Genomic DNA, 19,708 nt, shown 5'->3' on the forward strand with positions numbered 1-19,708 from the left:
ATGAAAAGAAACAACTGAAGCAACCAAATTTCACCCATATCTTTATTTATGTATTTATATATATTAGTGTTTTAAATTATTTTTGGATAATCACCTATACAACTAGTTATTTTAATAATAGTATTAAGTATTTTTTTTAATTGTGTTATTTTAGTTTTATGATTTTTGTCCATAATACTCAAAACTTAGATGCTTGGGCTTATTTTTTTTCAAATTTATTTTTTCACTGTCCATGGTTTTTGGGTCGAAATTACGATGGAAAAAGTGTTTTTCCACCCAAACGCATGAGCTACATTTAAAAGTAAAAATTATTAAAACATATTTATTTATATTAACTATTTAAAAGATATATAAAAATTAGATTAATTTATATATATTATGTATCATTATATTAAATTACCTAAATATCATTATCATTATATTAAATTATTTAAATATAATTTATTATTATTGTAATACCCGATTTTGGCCCGGGTAAAAGGCCCAAAATATAAACGGGTCTGTAAGACCCAAAATGAACAGAGGCCCAATTACAGTTTAGCCCAAATGGCGAGAACAGTTTCTGAAACCCTAGCAACAGCAACGTCTCACGCCGCAGCCCTCCGAATCTCCACACGATCTTCACCTGCCCAAAACAAAGCAGTATATGGAAAGAATAGATTGAAAATCAAATCAAAGAAAACAGATTTACTTTCTATAATTTTATTTTACTTTGGCTATTAAAATGGCTATTGATACACTGTAATGGGATTCGGAAATCAATAAAAAAACGAATATTTCACAACAAAAAAACAGAGAATACAAAGAGAACGAAAACATCAATCAAAGATCGGAGGTTGATATCTATTTTCTTGCTTCATTTCAATATTTTTTTACTTTTATTTTTATTTCTTTCTACGCGAAAATAAAATGAAAAGAAAGAAGGGATTCACCTTTGCCCGGTTCTATAGCGCAGCCGTGGAGGCCGAGGTTCGTCGTTTCCGATGATAAACGACGCATTTTTTTGGGTCATAAAAATATATAAATTTTTTTTCGGTCACCGCATACGACGGCACCGTCGTCGGTGACCGGCAGCCGACACGGTGGTCCGACAATCGGAGAAGACCGGCCTTGGGGGCTGTTGCAGAGAGAAAAGAGGGAATGGATTCAGTTTTTTTTTTGGGTAAGGGGGTTAAAATGATGTTTTTCTAAAAAATTTGGCTTTTATAGGCTTTGTAAAACGACGTCGTTTTGGGGCTGATTCCAATAGCCCAAAACGGCGTCATTTCGCTTTTAGCCCGCGCATTGACCCGGCCCATAGCCAAGATCCGCGTGTTTTTTTTTTAAATGGACTATTTACGCGCATGGTCCCTCCGCCTTTGCGATGGTTTGCAATACGGTCCTTTTTCTTCCTTTTCAGTTTCTTTTAAATTGACGCCGTAATTTTATCCCTGTTTCATTTTAGTCCCGCATGAAGCTGTACGTTTAGGGTGTTTGGGATTATTTTCCACTTAGTCCCTAACTTTGTGCGTGTGTATAAATTTGGTCCTAGTTTCAGTTTTTTTTAATTTTACGCTCTAATTTTATTTTAATTTTAATTCGGTCCTAGGCCCTTTAAGCTTTAATTTTTATTTATTATTATTATTATTATTATGATTTTTATTATCTTGTTATTTTATTATTATTTTTTAAAAAACGAATATTTTTTCTCATATTTATACATATATATACATATATTTATTTTTTAAAATTTGATTAATTTCGATAATGTAGTTATTATTTAATTATTTTTAATCTATATATATATGTTCTTCATATATACATGTATATATATTTATTTATTTTTCCAAATGAATATTCTTTTATATTTATATATATATACACGTATACATCTATTTTTTTATTTTTTATTTTTTGAAAATGTTTAACTATCTACTTATATTTTAACACATATTTTATAATTTATGTACATATGTTTTTTTTCCATAAATGCATTATGTATTTTATATATATATTTTATAACCCAAAACTTTATGTATAAATTATCTTTATGTCTTTTATTCTTCATAATTTCAAATGCATATATATATTTTGTACCTTTTATTCTATATATTTCGTTATTTCCTTCATTTGTTTCTTTGATTTATGTTTTCATTTATATTTTAAAAGAATGTCCTTTTTTATTATGCTCATTTATTTGATACTTTGCATGTCATTGATTATTTTTTTTATGTGTATTAGTTTCGTTTATTTATTTGTTTATATTAATTCTATACTATTGTTGTATTTATTATTGTTATTTGTTAAAGCGACATTTATACATACATCCAATATAACATTACATCTTCATCATCGAATTTAAAAATAGAAAATTTTCAAAATAGAGATAATACTCGTATTTAGGGTTTTCAAGAAAATTGAACCCTAACGTATTGGGTTCCGATTTTCTTCGTAAAAACTAATAATCGAGGATTGTTCTTTAATCAAACAAAATAAAACTTGTCATCGGGAATTCAATGTGTTGTGTCCTAACGTATTGGATGCGACACGTTGATTTCTCGAGATAAAGATTTTTTAAATATATATATATAAAGGAAATATTGAATGTTTGGGATTTTAAGAAATCGTGCCCTAACGCATTGGGTGTGATATTTTTCTTTTCAAAAAGAGAAAGTCTTAATAAATAATTTCATTTAACTAAGGATAGTATTTTTTTAAACTCTCGACTTTAAGACATTAATTAATCAATTTGGTACCAATTTTTGGGCGTTACGAGGGTGCTAATCCTTCCTCGTACGTAACTGACTCCCGAATCCGTTTTTCTGAAACTTGTAGACTAAAGCTATTTTTTAGGTGATCCAATCACACCTTAATAAAAGATTGGTGGCGACTCCCAATTTTTATTTTTTTTAAAGTCGATAACTAATTTTTTTTTTCAAAAATAAAAAATGGTTTCGACAATTATATTTAAATTATTAAACAAATAATTTATATTAATTACTTAAAAATATTTAAAATTTATAGTTCGTTCAATTAAATATGTATGAAGTATTTTAATCTTTACTTCTCTATTATATTACTCAATACATTCACGGATAATATTACTAATTTCGTCGGCTCTAATAGTTACCATGAGTATTTCAACCATAATCACAATAGAAATCACTAAAAATTAGAACTCTTTTTTTACCGCACATTTCAAAACCACTTTCTTAGAAGAGCTTTTTCCAATATAAACATTGAACTAGGTCGAAATAAGTAGACGAATTACGCATTTTGAGCTTTGGTAATATAAGAACAGATTAATCTTAAATCGAGATACTAAATGAATATCATGCCTTTTCTTATTAAACTTGCAATAATTACACAAAGATAATACAATCAAGAAGGTTCTTAGTATCTCAGTGGGGAATGTAATCCAATCTGTCACAGACCATCAGACATACAGTAACTTTACTGCAACAATAAATATCCAACATCAATTTGTTGACTGCAAATCCATCTCAGATCACCCACACACATACAAACATACATATACAGAGCAAATTTATTGCAAAGATATCCGACAACTTTGTTTTAGAGAGACTTAGAAGTCCCTGTCTGGGAAGAGAATAGGAGCAAGGAGAGACCACATATAGAGAGCTGCAATTACCCAGGCTGTTAGAATCCGTATCCACACAGATGGCCACCCTACATCTACCAACTTCCCGCTCTCCCCAACTGAGGTAGACCATCCCGTCAAAAGCATTGCTGAGTACATACTTGCCAGAGAAAAAATGATGTGGAAGAAGGCGTACGAGTACGTCACTGCCTTATTCTTCTTCTCCTCATCAGCCTTGTCCAATGGAAGTAATGGCTTTCCACCACCTTTACGCATTCAAACTCAATGTTAAACTCTACTCTTAACATATCTCATCTTTCCATCTTTTCTTTTCTTATTTTACCCTCGGAATAGATTCAAAAAATGGGATACAAACAAAAGGGATGCAAAACCATGAAATTTACAGACAACTCTGGACCCTAATTTTTAGGATGGGAAAACCGTATAAACATTAACAATTTTTCTAATGGTATATAATGTATAATGAATGAATATTTTGTCAAGAATACCTGCACGAGGTGAACTTGGTGGGGATAGTAGAGTTGTAGAAGACCCAGCTCGAACAGCAGAATAGACAACAGAAAGGATAGTGGTAAGCAGGCCAACAGTCACAGTGCCAGTAGAAATTGCTTTAGAATGCTTGTGGAGACCATTGCATTCATAATCTCTTGGTTCACTTGCAAGCCCACTGTAGCAGAGGTACATGCAATACAGTGATATAACTGATGCTGGTAAAATGCTACTACCAACCTGTTACATGACAAGATAATTAGACAAGAAATCATCAATATATATGTATATTAGCCTACTAGGAATAGAAAAGAAGCATCTCCATAGATTGTAATAACTAACAGCGTTAAATCATAGTCATTACTTTTTTCATTTCAAATGCAAGTGACTGGTGATAAGAGTGAGAGATGATCCCTCAATATTTCAATTTTATGGAACAAAAGAAAGAGCATGATGATAAGGTTTAATATTTAAATGGTTAAGCCATCTTGCACTCAATTCATCTATATTTTGGTTGTAAATCCTTTATTTGCGATGGGTTAAACTGTGGACACAAAAGCATGTTTATATCCACATTCTAATCATCGTCCGATGTTTGAAAAGGTATATCCATCTGATCAATTATGGGAACAGTATCAATATTCTAACTGGGATTACCAACTCAGGTTTAGGCTGGTCCACTTTACATTAAGGGTATATAATCCACAAGAGAGCTAGTTGTTTCCAATGCAAGAGATGAGAAATTTTGCAAATGGTGGCATCAACTTACTCCAATTAATGTATTAGCTCTTCAGCAACTAACAAAAACGCAACTAATTGAGTTTATAGTTGACGGGCAATTATGATTACGAAAAACCAAAGGAGAGACTTACTGCAGGATGCAGTGCAACTATGGCAAACAAAATGACAAGAATCAAGGTCATCACGATAAGGAAGGTATTGAGTCCACAATCCTGTCCAGATGGAGTGAACCAGTGAAAGAGAAGTCCCGAAAAGCCAAATGTCGCCAAATAGCAAACAAGTGAAACAATAAACAGAGCAACATACCTATAAATAAAAACAAGCAGGTCAGGAATCAGAAGAATACAATGAACAGATACCATAAAGACATCAAAAAGCAAAACTAACCAAAATTGCTCATCGTATCCAACCCATTTGTCATTCCACCCATGAACAAAGTCAAGTAAAAGCACAACTTGAATCAAAAGAAACAGTCCTGAGCCGAACTTTGATATCGTCTCTGCAAATGTAAGATTTAAGTTTCAGATGAAGTCAAACTAGAAGTGATTTTAGACAATTTATTATTTCCTCTAATCATTGGAAAATGCTCCATAAGAAATTATCTCCTAAAGCATGTAATGACTTTCAAAATATGGCATTCTTAATTTAGTAGAACGATACCAAGCAGTGTTGCTTACCATAAAAGCTGATAATCTCATTAGGAACAAAAAACATCAAAATAACTAAAATGAACCAGCAGACAATTTTCATCATCCATCTACCATGGTGCAAACCATCACGAGGATCCCTCTGATTTTTAACACCAATCATTAAAAATGATAGGATAGTGAAAAAGAGAAAATTTCCCAAGCTGACCCTCAGCACCGCATCTGTTTCAAACCATTCCCTGTTGGGTGTTTTGTGAAAATGATTGATCCCTGTATAAATAACAATATTATATTCACTAAATCAGCAAATCAAGTATATCAGGACATAGACAACAAGTTCAGTTATACCTCTCAAGACCAAGTTTACTTTTCCCCATCAAGAAATATGTAAAACATTATAAACATGAAATGTGTGCCACATACCAATAACTAATGACAATCTAACATGGGGCAGCACAGTCCAGGAGAAATGAGGTGCAAGTACCAGTTATCCAATACTCAAAAGAAATATATATATACAGTTCATCCAGGAAACAGTTTTGATTCAATATACTGAACATGGTGAATAGTAACATACCCAGATTCATATGGAAATCGGAGCTTTCTTCAGATTCATATGGTGAATAGTTAATTAAGAGAGCATGTTTAAAATGCATTTAGCTCCGTGTAAGACAATGCTAATGCAACAAAGCCTAAAGAATTTGACTTATCCGCCCATTGAAGAGATTATTGATTGGATATTATTTACTATATTGCAGCAACATTCGCTCAGTGCAACAGTTACCAAGATATGTGTAATGGAATCTTAAAACAAACAAATTATGCTCCGAATAATTATTAATATAAAGATATAGAACACACTTAACAATAACCAAAATAAAATAAAATAAAATAAAAGAGGCAAAACAGAACGAAACTTACAAGGCAGCTGCTCCATGAGAGGGGCGGCAACCTCACGGAGGATCCACGAAACAAACAGAGAAAGGGCAAATAGTCCACAATAGGCCATCCTTGCAGACCTCCGGCTTATCCCCGAAACCACCGTGCGGCACGCATCGCAGGCGCACGCCGCACAGCACGATGCAAGGCATGAAGCAGCCCACATCTTCACCACAACAAGATAGATTAACCCGCTGAACCCTAAAACCTTTACTACTTTGATCAAAACTAAAATTAAATGAATAGATTCTGTACAAGACCCTAACTGTTGAGAATTGAATCGGAAGAGCCCTCAAAAAGGAAAAATAATAATTGAGCAAATATGTGTTACCTGAAAAATTGAAGGAGAAAAAGTTAGGCGAAGACGATGATTCGAAACACAACAAACCCAAAAGAGGAATCGGAATTGCTTTCTCAGTCAGACTCTAAAGCCTAAAATCATATAAGGTTGTTAGATATTGCAGTTCTCCTAATTTCCTTATCACAACCGTTCGTTTACCTTGATGACGACTTAGATTGTCTTTTGTTAATAATTTGGGTAAACTACACTAATAGTCACTCAACTATTAGTAAATTCATTTTTAGTACCCAATTATAAAAAGTTACAAAATAGTCACTCAACTATTAATATTTTTTTCACCAAACTATGAAAAGTTACAAAATAACCAATCCAACCATTCAATTTTGTCGTTTTTGGTCACCACAAGGCTAAGTAGTTTGTAAAGACATAATAGTAACTTTAACCCTCAACATTTATACATTGTGTCAATTTAGTCTTAACTCTAGAAAATCTAACCCTCAACATTTACATATTATGTAATTTGATCTTTTTTTTCAATTCAACTTTTCTTTGTGACCGTTTCACCTAAAAAGATAAAAAAAAATTATCAGCTAAATTTGATTGAAAATATACTAAAAATGGAAACACCTAAAAATCTAAGACAATGATTTTCATCTTTTCTCGTCCTTTTAAAATTAACCTTTAATGTCAAAAAGAAAATAAAAACTGCAAAAAAGAAGACTAAATTATATAATATGAATGTTAAGGGTTAAAGTTACTATTATGCCAATTTTAAAAGGTGTCATTGTTAGCTAGTTGTTGATAGAAAAAAAAGACAAGATTGACTAGTTAGTTGACCATTTTTCTGTAACTTTTCATATTTAGGTGACAAAAAAAAAAGAAATTTATTAATAGTTGGGTGATAATTTTATAACTTTTTGTAGTTTGATGGCAAAAAAAAATTTACTAATAGTTAGGTGACTACTAGTTAGTTTTGTCAATATTTATTTACTTTCTTTTTAATTTCATTCCCTATAAATTTACTTTTCTATAAAATGGTAGGGTAAACTATACCACAGGTCACTCAATTATTGCCTATTTTCTTTTTTGGTCATACAATTATCAATTTTTTTAATTTAGTCATCAACTATTGCCCTTTTTACTTTTTGGTCACCCAACTACCTTTTTTTTTCTAATTTGGTCACCCAACTAATTGAGATTATTGTTTTTTTATCCATTTTCTGCTAAGTGAGTTAAATCTTTGATGAGAGGGTGATGTGACAATTAAAAAATCAGTATCATAACAAATTTAGGCCTCAACTTTTACATATTATATCAATTTAGTCATAATTTTAAAAAAATTAACCCTTAAAATTTACAAATGATCTCAATTTAATCTTCAAAATTTACCTTTCTCTTTCCCTTCCCCACCGCCACTACCATTATTCGCACCGCCACTAAGATGATGGTAAAACGCAAAATAAGAGGATTAAAAGAACTAGCAATAGCTAAATCAACTTGAAACTGGTTTTAGCAATGGAATGGAGGACATCATTAAGGGAAATGTAATGGTGGTTACGGCTATCACGACGACTATGACTATGGTGCACCATCAAATCAGGATCTAAACACGTATACTGCAATTGTCGTTACTAGTTTTTCTTAAGAGGGGTGTATGACAATCATCAATGGCTTGTAATTTGGAACAATTTGCAACAAAGAGTTTTTATTATTATTATTTATAATTGCAACAATGAATAAGAAAATTGATAGAAAAAGAATTTAGAAAAAAGATAGATATTAGAAGGAGAAAGAAAAGATCCAATACTAATTGTACCAAATCAGGAAAAAATGGGTACCGATAGTTGATCTTATGTATTTATATACGTCAAATTAAGCTCTTTAAACACTTAAAGGGGCTTATTATTAAGTACTTTATACAATATTTCATTACTTTTCTGTGATTATTAAATTTTATGCTTAACTTTAGTTTTATTGTGTTTTTATGCATTTTGGAATAAAATGACAAGTTTATGCCATTAGAAACTTAATCTTTTAGCTAAGTTTGTTTCAGGCACTTGGTTAATACAAAAATAAGGAGAAGAGCCTAAACTAAAGCCAAAGTCGTGACACCAAGATGTTGATGTCATGACACCAATGCCTTTGCTATCAACCAAGGATTTGGATTTCACCAAATTGCACATTTGAATAAACTGTCTTTGAAATCCCGACATCAAGGTGCTGGTGTCGTGACACCAGCTCCTAAGGTCGCAACTATGACCTGGAAAGGTCGTAACACTAGCCACAACCCTTGCAAATAAAGAAGTCAAGTTGCCTAAAGATGATGTCACAATACCAACGAGCTATTGTCGTGACATTGAAGCCCAAAAACATCCAAGAGTAACTTGTTACTGATGTCCCGACACCAATATGTGGGTGTCATGACATTGACTCTAACGAGGCCAAAATTTTGAAGGGCAATTTGCGATCCAACAAGACTTAAGTTAGACTTTAAGTGAGTGCATAATTGTCTTTGTTAGGTTAAATGTTATTGAACTATAAATACTACTTTATAAGCTTTTGGGAGTGGAGTTTTTTTTTAGGCTGAACATTTTCTTTACTTTCCATATTTTTAGATTAGATTTCTTTTTTTTTCCTCTTATTTTTTAAATTAGGCTTTCCTTTTCTTTTTAGAATAGATTTTATTTTTTGTTGTTTTATTTCTTCTTTCTTGTTAAAGACTTTTGTAAATAGAGATGGATTAATCTTTTAGGTGCCAATGATTTCACATCTAAATAAGCATTTCTATTTACAGTTAGATATTGAGGATGAGCTTAAACCAGAACTAGGTGAAGGTGTGGAAGAGCCAACACACTTTCCAATTGTTGTTGTAGAGGAGCCAACCAACGAACTTAATAAGCATATCTATTTCCAGTTCGAAGGTCCTATGGAACTACCTTGCATAGTACAAGGCTGTAAAGGGTGGGGTGTTTTTTTTAATCAGCCAAATGTTATATTCGAGACTACAAGTGAAGATGTTGGAATTGGGTTTTCCTTAAGGAAGGGTCTATGCAAGGGCTAAGTTAAAGAGAGATGGTTTTTGGGGCAATAAGGTAATCATATGTTGAGTTCAGTGTGGAAAGAATGGAACAGGGCAAGGATCTGCCATTTAGATGGCGAAATTTGCAAGTCCACTAGTAGAAGTCGACAGTTTGATTAATTAGTGTATATAACTAACTTTAAAGAATCAAGCCAGGAAAGGTGATATGAATGTTTGTAAAAAAGTTGTACAGAGTCAAATCCTAGAAGAAATTGTTATGTGGAAGAGCACATCTATGTCTAAACCAGGGATTTAGCTCACTAAATGATTAGCTCGGAGACTTCAAGGCACTAGTTACACTAGCAAAATGGCAAAACTTCCTAAGATGCAAAGGGTTTTAAATTTTATGTTTTATTCTTATTTTGTGAGATTTAGTGCCTTTTGTTTATTGTTGTACAGAATCTCGCTAAGTTCATCTAAACTTACGATTTACTATATTGGTTGTGTAATACCCCTTACCCATATCCAACGCCAGAAAAAGAGTATGAGGCGTTACTGGACTTAAAATTTCTTGAACATATAAAATGGGTCATAAAATTTCGTCAACATGTATCATACTATAATTGGACATCTGAATATCCAATTTTACATACACATTCCTATACACATCGTCATTCATGAAATCATTTGTAAACCACCTCCACAATATTCAATTATGCAATTACCACATACATGAATAACCACATCATAGGCGTATAACAACCATCAATATTGGCCATCTCCAAATAGCCTTAATCAAAAAGAACATTTATTAAATAAGGGCCGACATTTTAGGCCATAAGAAACATGACATATATGAAAAAACGACCAAGCCTATTATACATGCCATAGCCCAAAAATTAATGTATCTAGATATACTAAGTGTTCCAATTGATAGTGTGAGCAAATCTCCGATGTCCACCAATCCCCGACCTAACTTGGCGATAATATCAGGAAAAGGAAAAGAGAGGGGAAGTAAGCATAAATGCTTAGTAAGTTCATATGAAAATAATAAGAAATTAATAAACTTGTGTGGAAAAATCCTCGCATTAATTTCTTAAGATGATATAATCATTATATCACATGCTTACACCTTATTACTAATGTTCACATTAATCTGTCTACTTGAGTCACTGTCACTAAATTATTTATTTCTCGAGCTAAAGAGCTCCGAATGAAGAACCGTTAATTTTTCCTAAAACTAGACTCACATAATTTCTTACCATAGAAATTTTAGAATTTTTGGTCTAGCCAATTAATACATTTTATTCATTAAATAATCCCCTATTTCACTGCTTGACAACTCTGACCCCTCTTCACTAAAAATTAATTATCTCTTTGCACAGAATTCAAATGATGTCCCCATTTATTTCTATTGAAAATAGACTCATTTATAAATTTAAGCATGTAAATTACAAACCATAATTATTTTTTTTTACAATTTTTAGTAATTTTACAAAGTAGGAACAAGGGATTTCGAATTCATTCTGTCCCTGTCTCACTAGAATTAAAATATCTCAAAATATATAACTCTTTTGCTTACTTTGTTCCTTTATATGAAAATAGACTCATTCAGATCTAATTTCATATCTCATACAACCTCTAATAAATTCCCACCATTTTTGGTGATTTTTCAAAATCACACAATTGTTTCTGTCCTAAACTGTTTTGTTGTTAAATTTACTCATTCTTAATTTCAATGCTTCATTTCATTGTGCTAAAGGGTTGATTAAAGATCGAACAAATTTTTCATAACATATATTTTCACTTAATTAGTTTCTCGATAAACACTTTGAAATAATCTCAGTTACTCGGTGGATCAGCACACAGCACCACACTTATAGTCAATAGTACTCTGTGAAATCAGTACATAGCAACCACCTTTATACTCAATGGTACCGGGTGAATTCAGTACATAGCAATCACTTATATAACCATTGGTATCCGGTGAAATCTGTACATAGCAATCACCTTTATTTTCATTAATATCTGGTGGAATCAGCACATAGCATCCATCTATATTTCCAACAATATCCGATCCATTCCGAAGGTTCAACCACAAATTCTCACTTTTTTTTAACATTTTTCCAACTCTTCCATATTCAACCGTAATTCATAATTCACCTCAAGTAATTATTCCATATTCAATCATATCTCATAAAAATATTAAAACGTAAGTAAAAACAAGGAATTAATCACATACAAACTTACTCGTTTGCATCCTTATCAATAATGCATCATAATCTGAGCACATTATTTATGAGTCTCATATACATAACTGTGCCTAGTCATAATACTCACATATCCTACTCTTACTTATCTTGAGCATACTCCTTGAATTTCCCGTTGAACTACTTGTAATATTAGGGATGTTCGAGATATCTCGTACACCTGGTAGGACGCCAATGCCATATCCCAAATATGGTCTTACATGGGATCACATATCGGTGCCAATGACATGTCCCAAACATGGTCTTACACTAGCACTCCTCGGTTTGTGCCAATGCCATGTCCCAGACATGGTATTACACTAGCACACTCACTGCCATGGTCCAACCATGGTCTTTTCCATCAATTCATCACGAGTTGTAGTACAAATGTACTTGACCTTGCATTTCTCACGATTTATCCTTCAATCTAATCTCGTACTTGCATAAAGTCATGATTATATAACAAATATATATAATAATACATCATCTCAATTCAAATTTAATAATCGATCACTATAGACTAACCATATAAACTTACCTCAACGCGAATCGATCATTTTGATTGATATTTCCCCGTACTTGCTTCAAATCTCGATTTCTTTGATCTAAAATGTCACATTTCACTTAATTATCACTCACATTACTCATTTTAATACAAAAAACCATACTACGGAAAATTTACAATTTTGCCACTAAACTTTCTCATAATTACAATTTTGCCCCTAGGCTCATAATATGATTTTTATTCAATTTCCATAACATTCAAGGTCAACTGGACCTTTTTCTCTTCTAAAGCAACCTCAAATTCTTATTATTTCACACTTTTAGGAGCATTTACAAATTTTACTAATTAACTAGTTTTAACCATTTTTAACGAAAATCACTTAGCAAAAATCATTCTCCTAACCTCATGCACCCTTATTCTACCATTAAACATCAAAATGCACAAATATCTAGCATGGGTCAATTTTTAAAAATTGAACTTTGAAAAAGCTTGAAACCCTAGCCATGGCTTTTTGAAAATTTTGGCAGCATGGAAAAGAGAAGAGCTGATTTTTGGGTTTCAATTTTGTCTTTTATGCCTTAAAATACCCAAATGACAAAAATGTCCTTTTTACTAAACCTTCAATTTTTACCTTTCCATGACTAGTTTTGTCCATAACAAAATATGATGGTCTATTTGCCATTTAAATACCTCTAATTTAAACCCGCATTTAAAAACAAGTACTTATGTTCTAAAACTCATATTTTGCAATTAATGCAATTTAATCCCAATAATAAAATTGGACACTTTATTGATGAAAAAATTACTTAACAAAATTTGCACACCATCACTCAAATATATCATAGATAGACCTGTCCATGGGCCGGGCGGCCCGGCCCGGCCGGGCGGCCCGGCCCGGCCCGACGGCCCGCCCGAAATATGGGAGGGTTCGGGTAAAAATATAGGCCCGAAATATGGGCTTGGGCAAAAAAATGAGGCCCGTTTAAAAAATAGGCCGGGCTCGGGCTCAACTTTTTTGGCCCGGGTCCAGCCCGGCCCGACCCGAATATAATAAATATATATTTTTTATTTTTATTTTTTAATTTTAAAATACTTTAAAAATATTTTTTTTTATTTTTAAAATATTTTTTTGTGTTTATTAAAAATCGGGCCGGGCCAGGCCGGGCTCGGGCTTACTCTTTTTTCCCGGGCTGGGCTTAGGCAAAATTTCAAACCCATATTTTAGGCCGAACCGGGCCCGGGCCTAAGAGTCGGGCCGAAAATTTTTTTCGGGCTCAGCCCGGCCCATGGACAGGTCTAATCATAGACTCTAAAACAATCATAAATTAAATATTTCTACTTCGGTTTGTGGTCTCAAAACCACTATTTCGACTAGGCCCTATTTTGAGCTATTATAGGTTGCAAGATCAAAATTTATGGAGTGTTGTGGGAGGGGACCAAGCTAGACACCACCAGATTCGTGCAAAGGGCATGGTAACCGTATCATGCGTATAAAGGGGCATCCTTAGAGGCCACACCTCGAGGATTAAATTTGATACTTCTACATTAAAGTCTTAATTTAAAATTTGTAAATAACTATTGGTTTAGTAAGGTAGGAAGTTTGTAAGAATTTAATGCTCGTATGATATGAGTTATAGTAGAAGTTATATTCTGAAAATTTATGTGGTCCCTATAATTGAGTAAGATCAAGTAGTAGTAATGCATGCATAATTTGACAAAGTCTAAGTGCATAAATAAATTAGGTTAGAGATTTTGTTAAGTAATCCGGTTTAATTGTGACACTTGGTACCAGAACTCGACGATCAAGTTGGGTATAAGATGTTGCAGTATACCTTGATTAATTATTGGTTGCTGTTATACTTTTTTTGGGGAGTTCATGCAGATAGAGGGAGTAAAGTTCAATCATTTGCTTAAGTTTTGTCAAAAAGCTTAAGAGAGATATTTTTAGGACCAAGGTTGTTCAACAGTGTTTGTTTAGAAACCTAATCAGTCATGGACTCGGTCAGCCACGTTAGGAGAAACCTAGGCATTTTTATGTGTTGACTTTTTTGACATGGACCTTATGGAAAGCTTCATTCTTGTTTTCATAAACAAAATTATCAACAGGAGCATTATGTGAATAGATTGGATTTATGAAAAAAACAGTTGAATTTGACTTGGATTTGAGAGAGAATTTTTCTCTTCTCAAAGATGTCATTGATGGCTATTTTCAAGGAGGGCTTTTTTGATTGACTTAGGACTTCGCTGATTGAATATGAAGTATATAAGAAGTCAAGTTTATCTAAGTTACTTGGTACTTATTGCAGTTGCTTAGGATGCCTATAAATAGGGTAGAAAGTTGAAAACTGTTATTTTGGTTAATTATTCTCTTTTTTTGTTTTCCACTCTACTTTAAGCATTACTTGTGAGTGAATTTAAACTTCTGTAAGTGAGGTTTGGGTAAGTGGTTGTAACTAATTGGGACTAGCTATTAGGCTTGCAAATACATTTTGTAGAAGGGTAGCTTAGACTTACACCAATAGGTGGTTGGATCAATTGAGGAATAAGAGACCATCCAATGAGTAAGGATCTGTAAAGTAAAATTATTTTCGAATTATGTAAACAAATGACCATGTACAGATCTCTCTAATTTTGTTATTTCTATTTGTGTTTTATTGATTCTATGACTGAACATAGTATCAAACAATTAAACGATATTCATAACAAACTAACGTACTTTTCAAAGATAAACCAAAATGCAATAAATTTAGAGTTTTCAAACAAAAGCATTTCATTCATGCATGCCAAATTTCACATCATGTTCCATACTTCCACTAATGCAACTCTCATCATCACAACCAAACCTCTGATAAATTTTGTGTTGCCCATCAATGTTATCTTTTCTCTTGCAACTTTTATTATTATAATTTTTACAATTTTTAACAAGTTTTTATAATATTATAATATTTTTTTAGTTTTTTTATATAATTTTTTGTAACCTTTTTATTTTAAAAATATAGTTTTTTTTTCAAATAATAATGTCATTATTTGACGCGTTGTACTTTATAATTGGCCAGATATCTTAACCAATTTTTTTTAATGTTCAAAAGATTCAACCAGTGAACTTTTAATATGGTTAGGGACTAAAGTGGAAAAGAAATAAGGATCAAAGTGAAAAAAATATAATTTAAGGACTAAAATATGCATTAAACCTATCACTGAACGACTTTTGAACGTCTCCAAACGTCAATATTGGCCCAATAGAGAAGACATTAGTTCCTTCCTCACCCAATAAAAAACACCCTTTTATTTCCTTGATTAGTGCCTTTTCTTTTGAATTTCGTTTCTTTAATATCTTCCCTTGCGTCGTGACACAAACAAAGGAAGACGAGGGATTATAAAGAGAAAACATCAAGACGTACGCCCTTTATTTGCTTCTTCCCTTTCATCTAACCTTGGTTTTCTCTACTGTAAGTATGTTTCCTTTTTAAACTATTTGATTTATTTGCAGATCTGGGTTTTGTTTAATTTTCTAGGATAGATATGGGTTTTGAATTTTATGTTTGTTTGATAGAAATATGTATTGATTATCCAGCTTGTTAATTGTTTCTGATAAGATTTGTTTTTTTTTAAATGTAGATTTAACATGTTATTCTGGCTTTTCTGTTTTTGGGTTTTTGAAGATCTGAGTTGATAGTATGTTTTCATGAGCGCGATTAAGGACTAGAAAAAGATCTATCATGATCTAGCTGAAATAGTAACATTTTAGGTTAAATATCTGTCTCAAATAGTTAAAGTATAAATAGCTTTCAGGTGAAAGGGAAATTAAGGATTTATTCTTTGTTATATAACAATTGAACATTGATGAAGCTAATTCATGAGTTGCTATATGTATTTGTTTGGCAATTATGGTTTAAAGCGTTATCGATCTTCAAGCTCGGACGGAATGTGTAGAAAAATATTTTACAAAAGTTTGTAGTGTTGTTGATAAGGGAAATTTGCACCCTGCTTCTAGCTGATACTGATATATATATATATAAGATTTTCCTGTTAGGGTTGGTGAATCATTTAGATATTCGCATATGTGTTTAACTAGATGTGTTCGATTCAATCTTTTGTGTATTCTTTCCAATAGTTTAGATATTTGCATTTGAAATGAGGCTGTCGTAAAAAAGCATTTTGAGTGAGGTCCGGGCTGCTGCATTAAAGCAGGGGTTTACATGGGTTATTCCCTTGAGAAATTAGATAATTTTGACGTATTGTGATTTAAAACTTTCTTTGTTTTTGAGTCTGCTCTTACATGTAGTGATGTGGCTACATGATTTCAGGTCATATCGGCTAAGGACTATTAGTATCTAAATTCTAAGTTATGGTTCTTGATGGCATTGTATCTTCTCCCCATCGGAGATCAGGATCAATGAGGAAACAATTCCCAAAAGATGAGTTGGGGAGCTGGTCAACACTTGTTCAGAGGCATAGATTCCTCTTAACAGCTTTGGGACTCTTAGCATTCTTATGTACTATCTACCTTTACTTTGCTGTTACTCTAGGAGCTACAGACACATGTTCTGGCTTGGAAGGAACAGAGAGAGCAACGTGTAAACTGCAGCACGCAAGGTCGACTCTATCCCACGGGAAACTCAAATTATTTTAGCATGTTTTTATGGAAAAATCACTGGTTGCTTTTGACATTCTAGTAATCATTTTTTTAGGCAATTTGAGGGTTTTTAAACTTGAGAAAGAAAAATAAACAAAATTCATTTATAGTAGATTAGCTTGTGTTGGTATGCTTGTGGGTGTTTATATTAAGGGTTTAATATGTGCAGTAGAAATTGTTCTGCAAACCTTATTTATAATGAATTAATGTTATGAAGAAGCTAATTTTGTCCATGTTGCCTTTGTATTTTAACTTCTGAAGTTGGTATGATGCAACAGCTTTTGTCTTCAATGCATTATCATCTCTGAGATGCAAACCATTTTGAAGCTGTGACATTTAATATGTTAACACTTACCTATTTTGAAATTTCTTGTATTACAATGTTTTAAGTTGCAATACTGGCAATTTGGTTTTGCTTTAACACTGAATCAAAGCGTATAAAAGGATAATTTTGTTTCACTTGGCACAAATTCGTATGAATTTCGAATCTGGTTTATCTATTTACTATTATTTATTGCAAAGGAATAAACATTATTCTTAGGGTATTAATTTTTTTTTTTTTAATTTCTGATAATTTAAAAAAAATAAATTACATATACATCAGAATAATTGGTGTTGCTACTATTTCAATTAAAGTCGCATATCAATTTAATATTTATTTTTATAAGTTTATTTATATAAATATTTTTATCAACATTATGGGTCTAGTAATTGATACATGAAAAATTTTAAACAAAATGAAAAGTTTGGGTAACCATAGAACGTTTGTCAAATTCATGAGTGGAGTAGTTTGTCTTCCATGAGAAGGATTAAGGAGGCTAAAATCAGCCAATCGGAGAATTCAACTGATTGCTATAGTGAATCTCCTTGACCATTCATGCGGGTGAGCCCTTTCTATGTACCTAATCGTTATAATAGTAAAGTATTTAACAGAATTGAAATTTTATGTTTTATTTTGAATTTTTATAATAATTTTTTACTTAAAATAATATATTTGCAGAAATTTAAAATAAAATTATAGCTATTTCATACAAGTAAAACCGTTAACTATAATTTATTAAATAAAAAAGATGTTAATTAAAATATTATTTCAATAAAATGTTTAAATTTCATATGAAAAATTTATTAGTTATATTTTATTAAATGAATTAATTTTTAATGAGTGGAATTAAATATATTAATTCAATAAACTATTAAAATTTCTAATTACATTTTATAGTATTTGGAACATCAAACTTGTAAATTGATTACTTGAATTTAATAATTCATGATTAATTAATTAATTTAATTTGATAACTTAGACTGATTAATTGAACTTGTTAAATTTATAAACTTCATAATGTAAAATGAAAGTAATAATGCATGCACCGGGTATGTTTTTTAATTTCCACTTTTCTTTTTTTTTAACCATAATTTTCACTTTTTTCATTTGATGAAAATTCAAGATATTAATTCTATAGTAAATTTATAATAACCATCTCTCTATAACAACTTCTTGTCAACCATTTCTCTGTAACAAGCAAAATTTTGATAGACAAATGAGACTGTTATAGAGAGGGTTGAATAAATATATTATTTTAGATGATTATTTCATATTTAAATCATTTTGAGTTTAGATTAAATCTGAATGGTCTGTAATTTAAATTATGTTGGATTCATATAATTTCAAATTTAAATTATTCACTGTTAAGTATGACTTCTATTTTAGTCAAATTTGAAAAATAATCTTCTAGTTAAACTCTGTTTATTTGTTTCAATCAAACTCTAATTAGTTTAGATTATTTTATTATTATTTGACCTATAAATTTAGCCTATAAATAGACTCTTTTAAAACTTAAAAAAATACACCCATTAGAGCTTAAAACTCATAACACTTTTAGAGAATTTTGTGTTTACATTTTGAGAGTTCTTTATTTTCGGGGTTTTTGGGGTTTAATTTTTATCTCTATCTTTTGTACTCTTCGTTCTTTTGCCATTATAGTAAAATTATTTTGCCTGTGATTTTTATCCTTTTTGGAGGGATTTTTCTATGTTAAATTTGTGTGTTCAATTTCTCAATTTTTTTCACTATTTTTACTTATTCGTTGCTTAATCGGGTCAATCCCCAACAAGTGGTATCAGAGCTAGTTCAATTTTCGTAGATCAGCCCATTCAGGTATGGTAACAACAAGATTTGAAATTGAGAAGTTCGATGGTGTCACAAATTTCAATCCGCGGCAAGTTCAAATGACAATTCTAGTTCAAACCAGCTTGAAAAAGATTGTTACCGGGAAGAGCTTGGTGAAAAGGCATTGTCTACAATCCAGTTGTACCTCGTAAATACGGTATTGCAGGAGGTATTGATGGAGAAGACCTCATTTGCCTTGTGGAAAAGGTTAGAAACTTTTTATGCGACCAAATCTCTAGCTAACCATTTTGTGTTGAAACAACATCTATTTACGTTTCGCATGAATGAAAGTGAGCTTCTTAGAGATCACATCAGTCAATTCATTACTCTTTTAAATGATTTAAAGAATATTGAGGTTCAGATTGACGATGAAGATCAGGGTATGCTATTATTGTACTATTTACCCCCTTCATA

The 19,708-nt window shown here is 31.7% G+C and overlaps 2 protein-coding genes across 4 annotated transcripts; one reads left to right on the forward strand and one right to left on the reverse strand.

Annotated features, from left to right (window-relative positions):
- Positions 1-3,301: 3,301 nt before the first annotated feature.
- On the reverse strand, positions 3,302-6,909 carry LOC107901915 (probable serine incorporator). Of its 2 annotated transcripts, none has more exons than XM_016828094.2 (7): positions 6,749-6,909; positions 6,400-6,583; positions 5,509-5,748; positions 5,219-5,330; positions 4,963-5,137; positions 4,090-4,330; positions 3,302-3,846 (listed from the first exon to the last, which is right to left on the reverse strand). In XM_016828094.2, the coding sequence occupies exons 2-7, from the start codon at positions 6,581-6,583 to the stop codon at positions 3,566-3,568; spliced, it is 1,233 nt and encodes a 410-aa protein (XP_016683583.1). In that variant the 5' UTR covers positions 6,749-6,909; the 3' UTR covers positions 3,302-3,565. The 2 variants fall into 2 exon arrangements, with proteins under 2 accessions (XP_016683583.1, XP_016683584.1); XM_016828095.2 differs by having other exon boundaries at positions 6,400-6,618; positions 6,749-6,897.
- An 8,811-nt stretch (positions 6,910-15,720) lies between these two features.
- On the forward strand, positions 15,721-17,360 carry LOC107901914 (uncharacterized). 2 transcript variants are annotated; one of them, XM_041095502.1, is made up of 2 exons: positions 15,721-15,944; positions 16,799-17,360. In XM_041095502.1, the coding sequence occupies exon 2, from the start codon at positions 16,840-16,842 to the stop codon at positions 17,122-17,124; it is 285 nt and encodes a 94-aa protein (XP_040951436.1). In that variant the 5' UTR covers positions 15,721-15,944; positions 16,799-16,839; the 3' UTR covers positions 17,125-17,360. The 2 variants fall into 2 exon arrangements, with proteins under 2 accessions (XP_040951436.1, XP_016683582.1); XM_016828093.2 differs by having other exon boundaries at positions 15,728-15,940.
- The last annotated feature ends 2,348 nt before the right edge of the window (positions 17,361-19,708 follow it).

Source organism: Gossypium hirsutum, chromosome D06, assembly GCF_007990345.1.
Source record: "Gossypium hirsutum isolate 1008001.06 chromosome D06, Gossypium_hirsutum_v2.1, whole genome shotgun sequence".
NCBI classification, from domain to species: domain Eukaryota; kingdom Viridiplantae; phylum Streptophyta; class Magnoliopsida; order Malvales; family Malvaceae; genus Gossypium; species Gossypium hirsutum.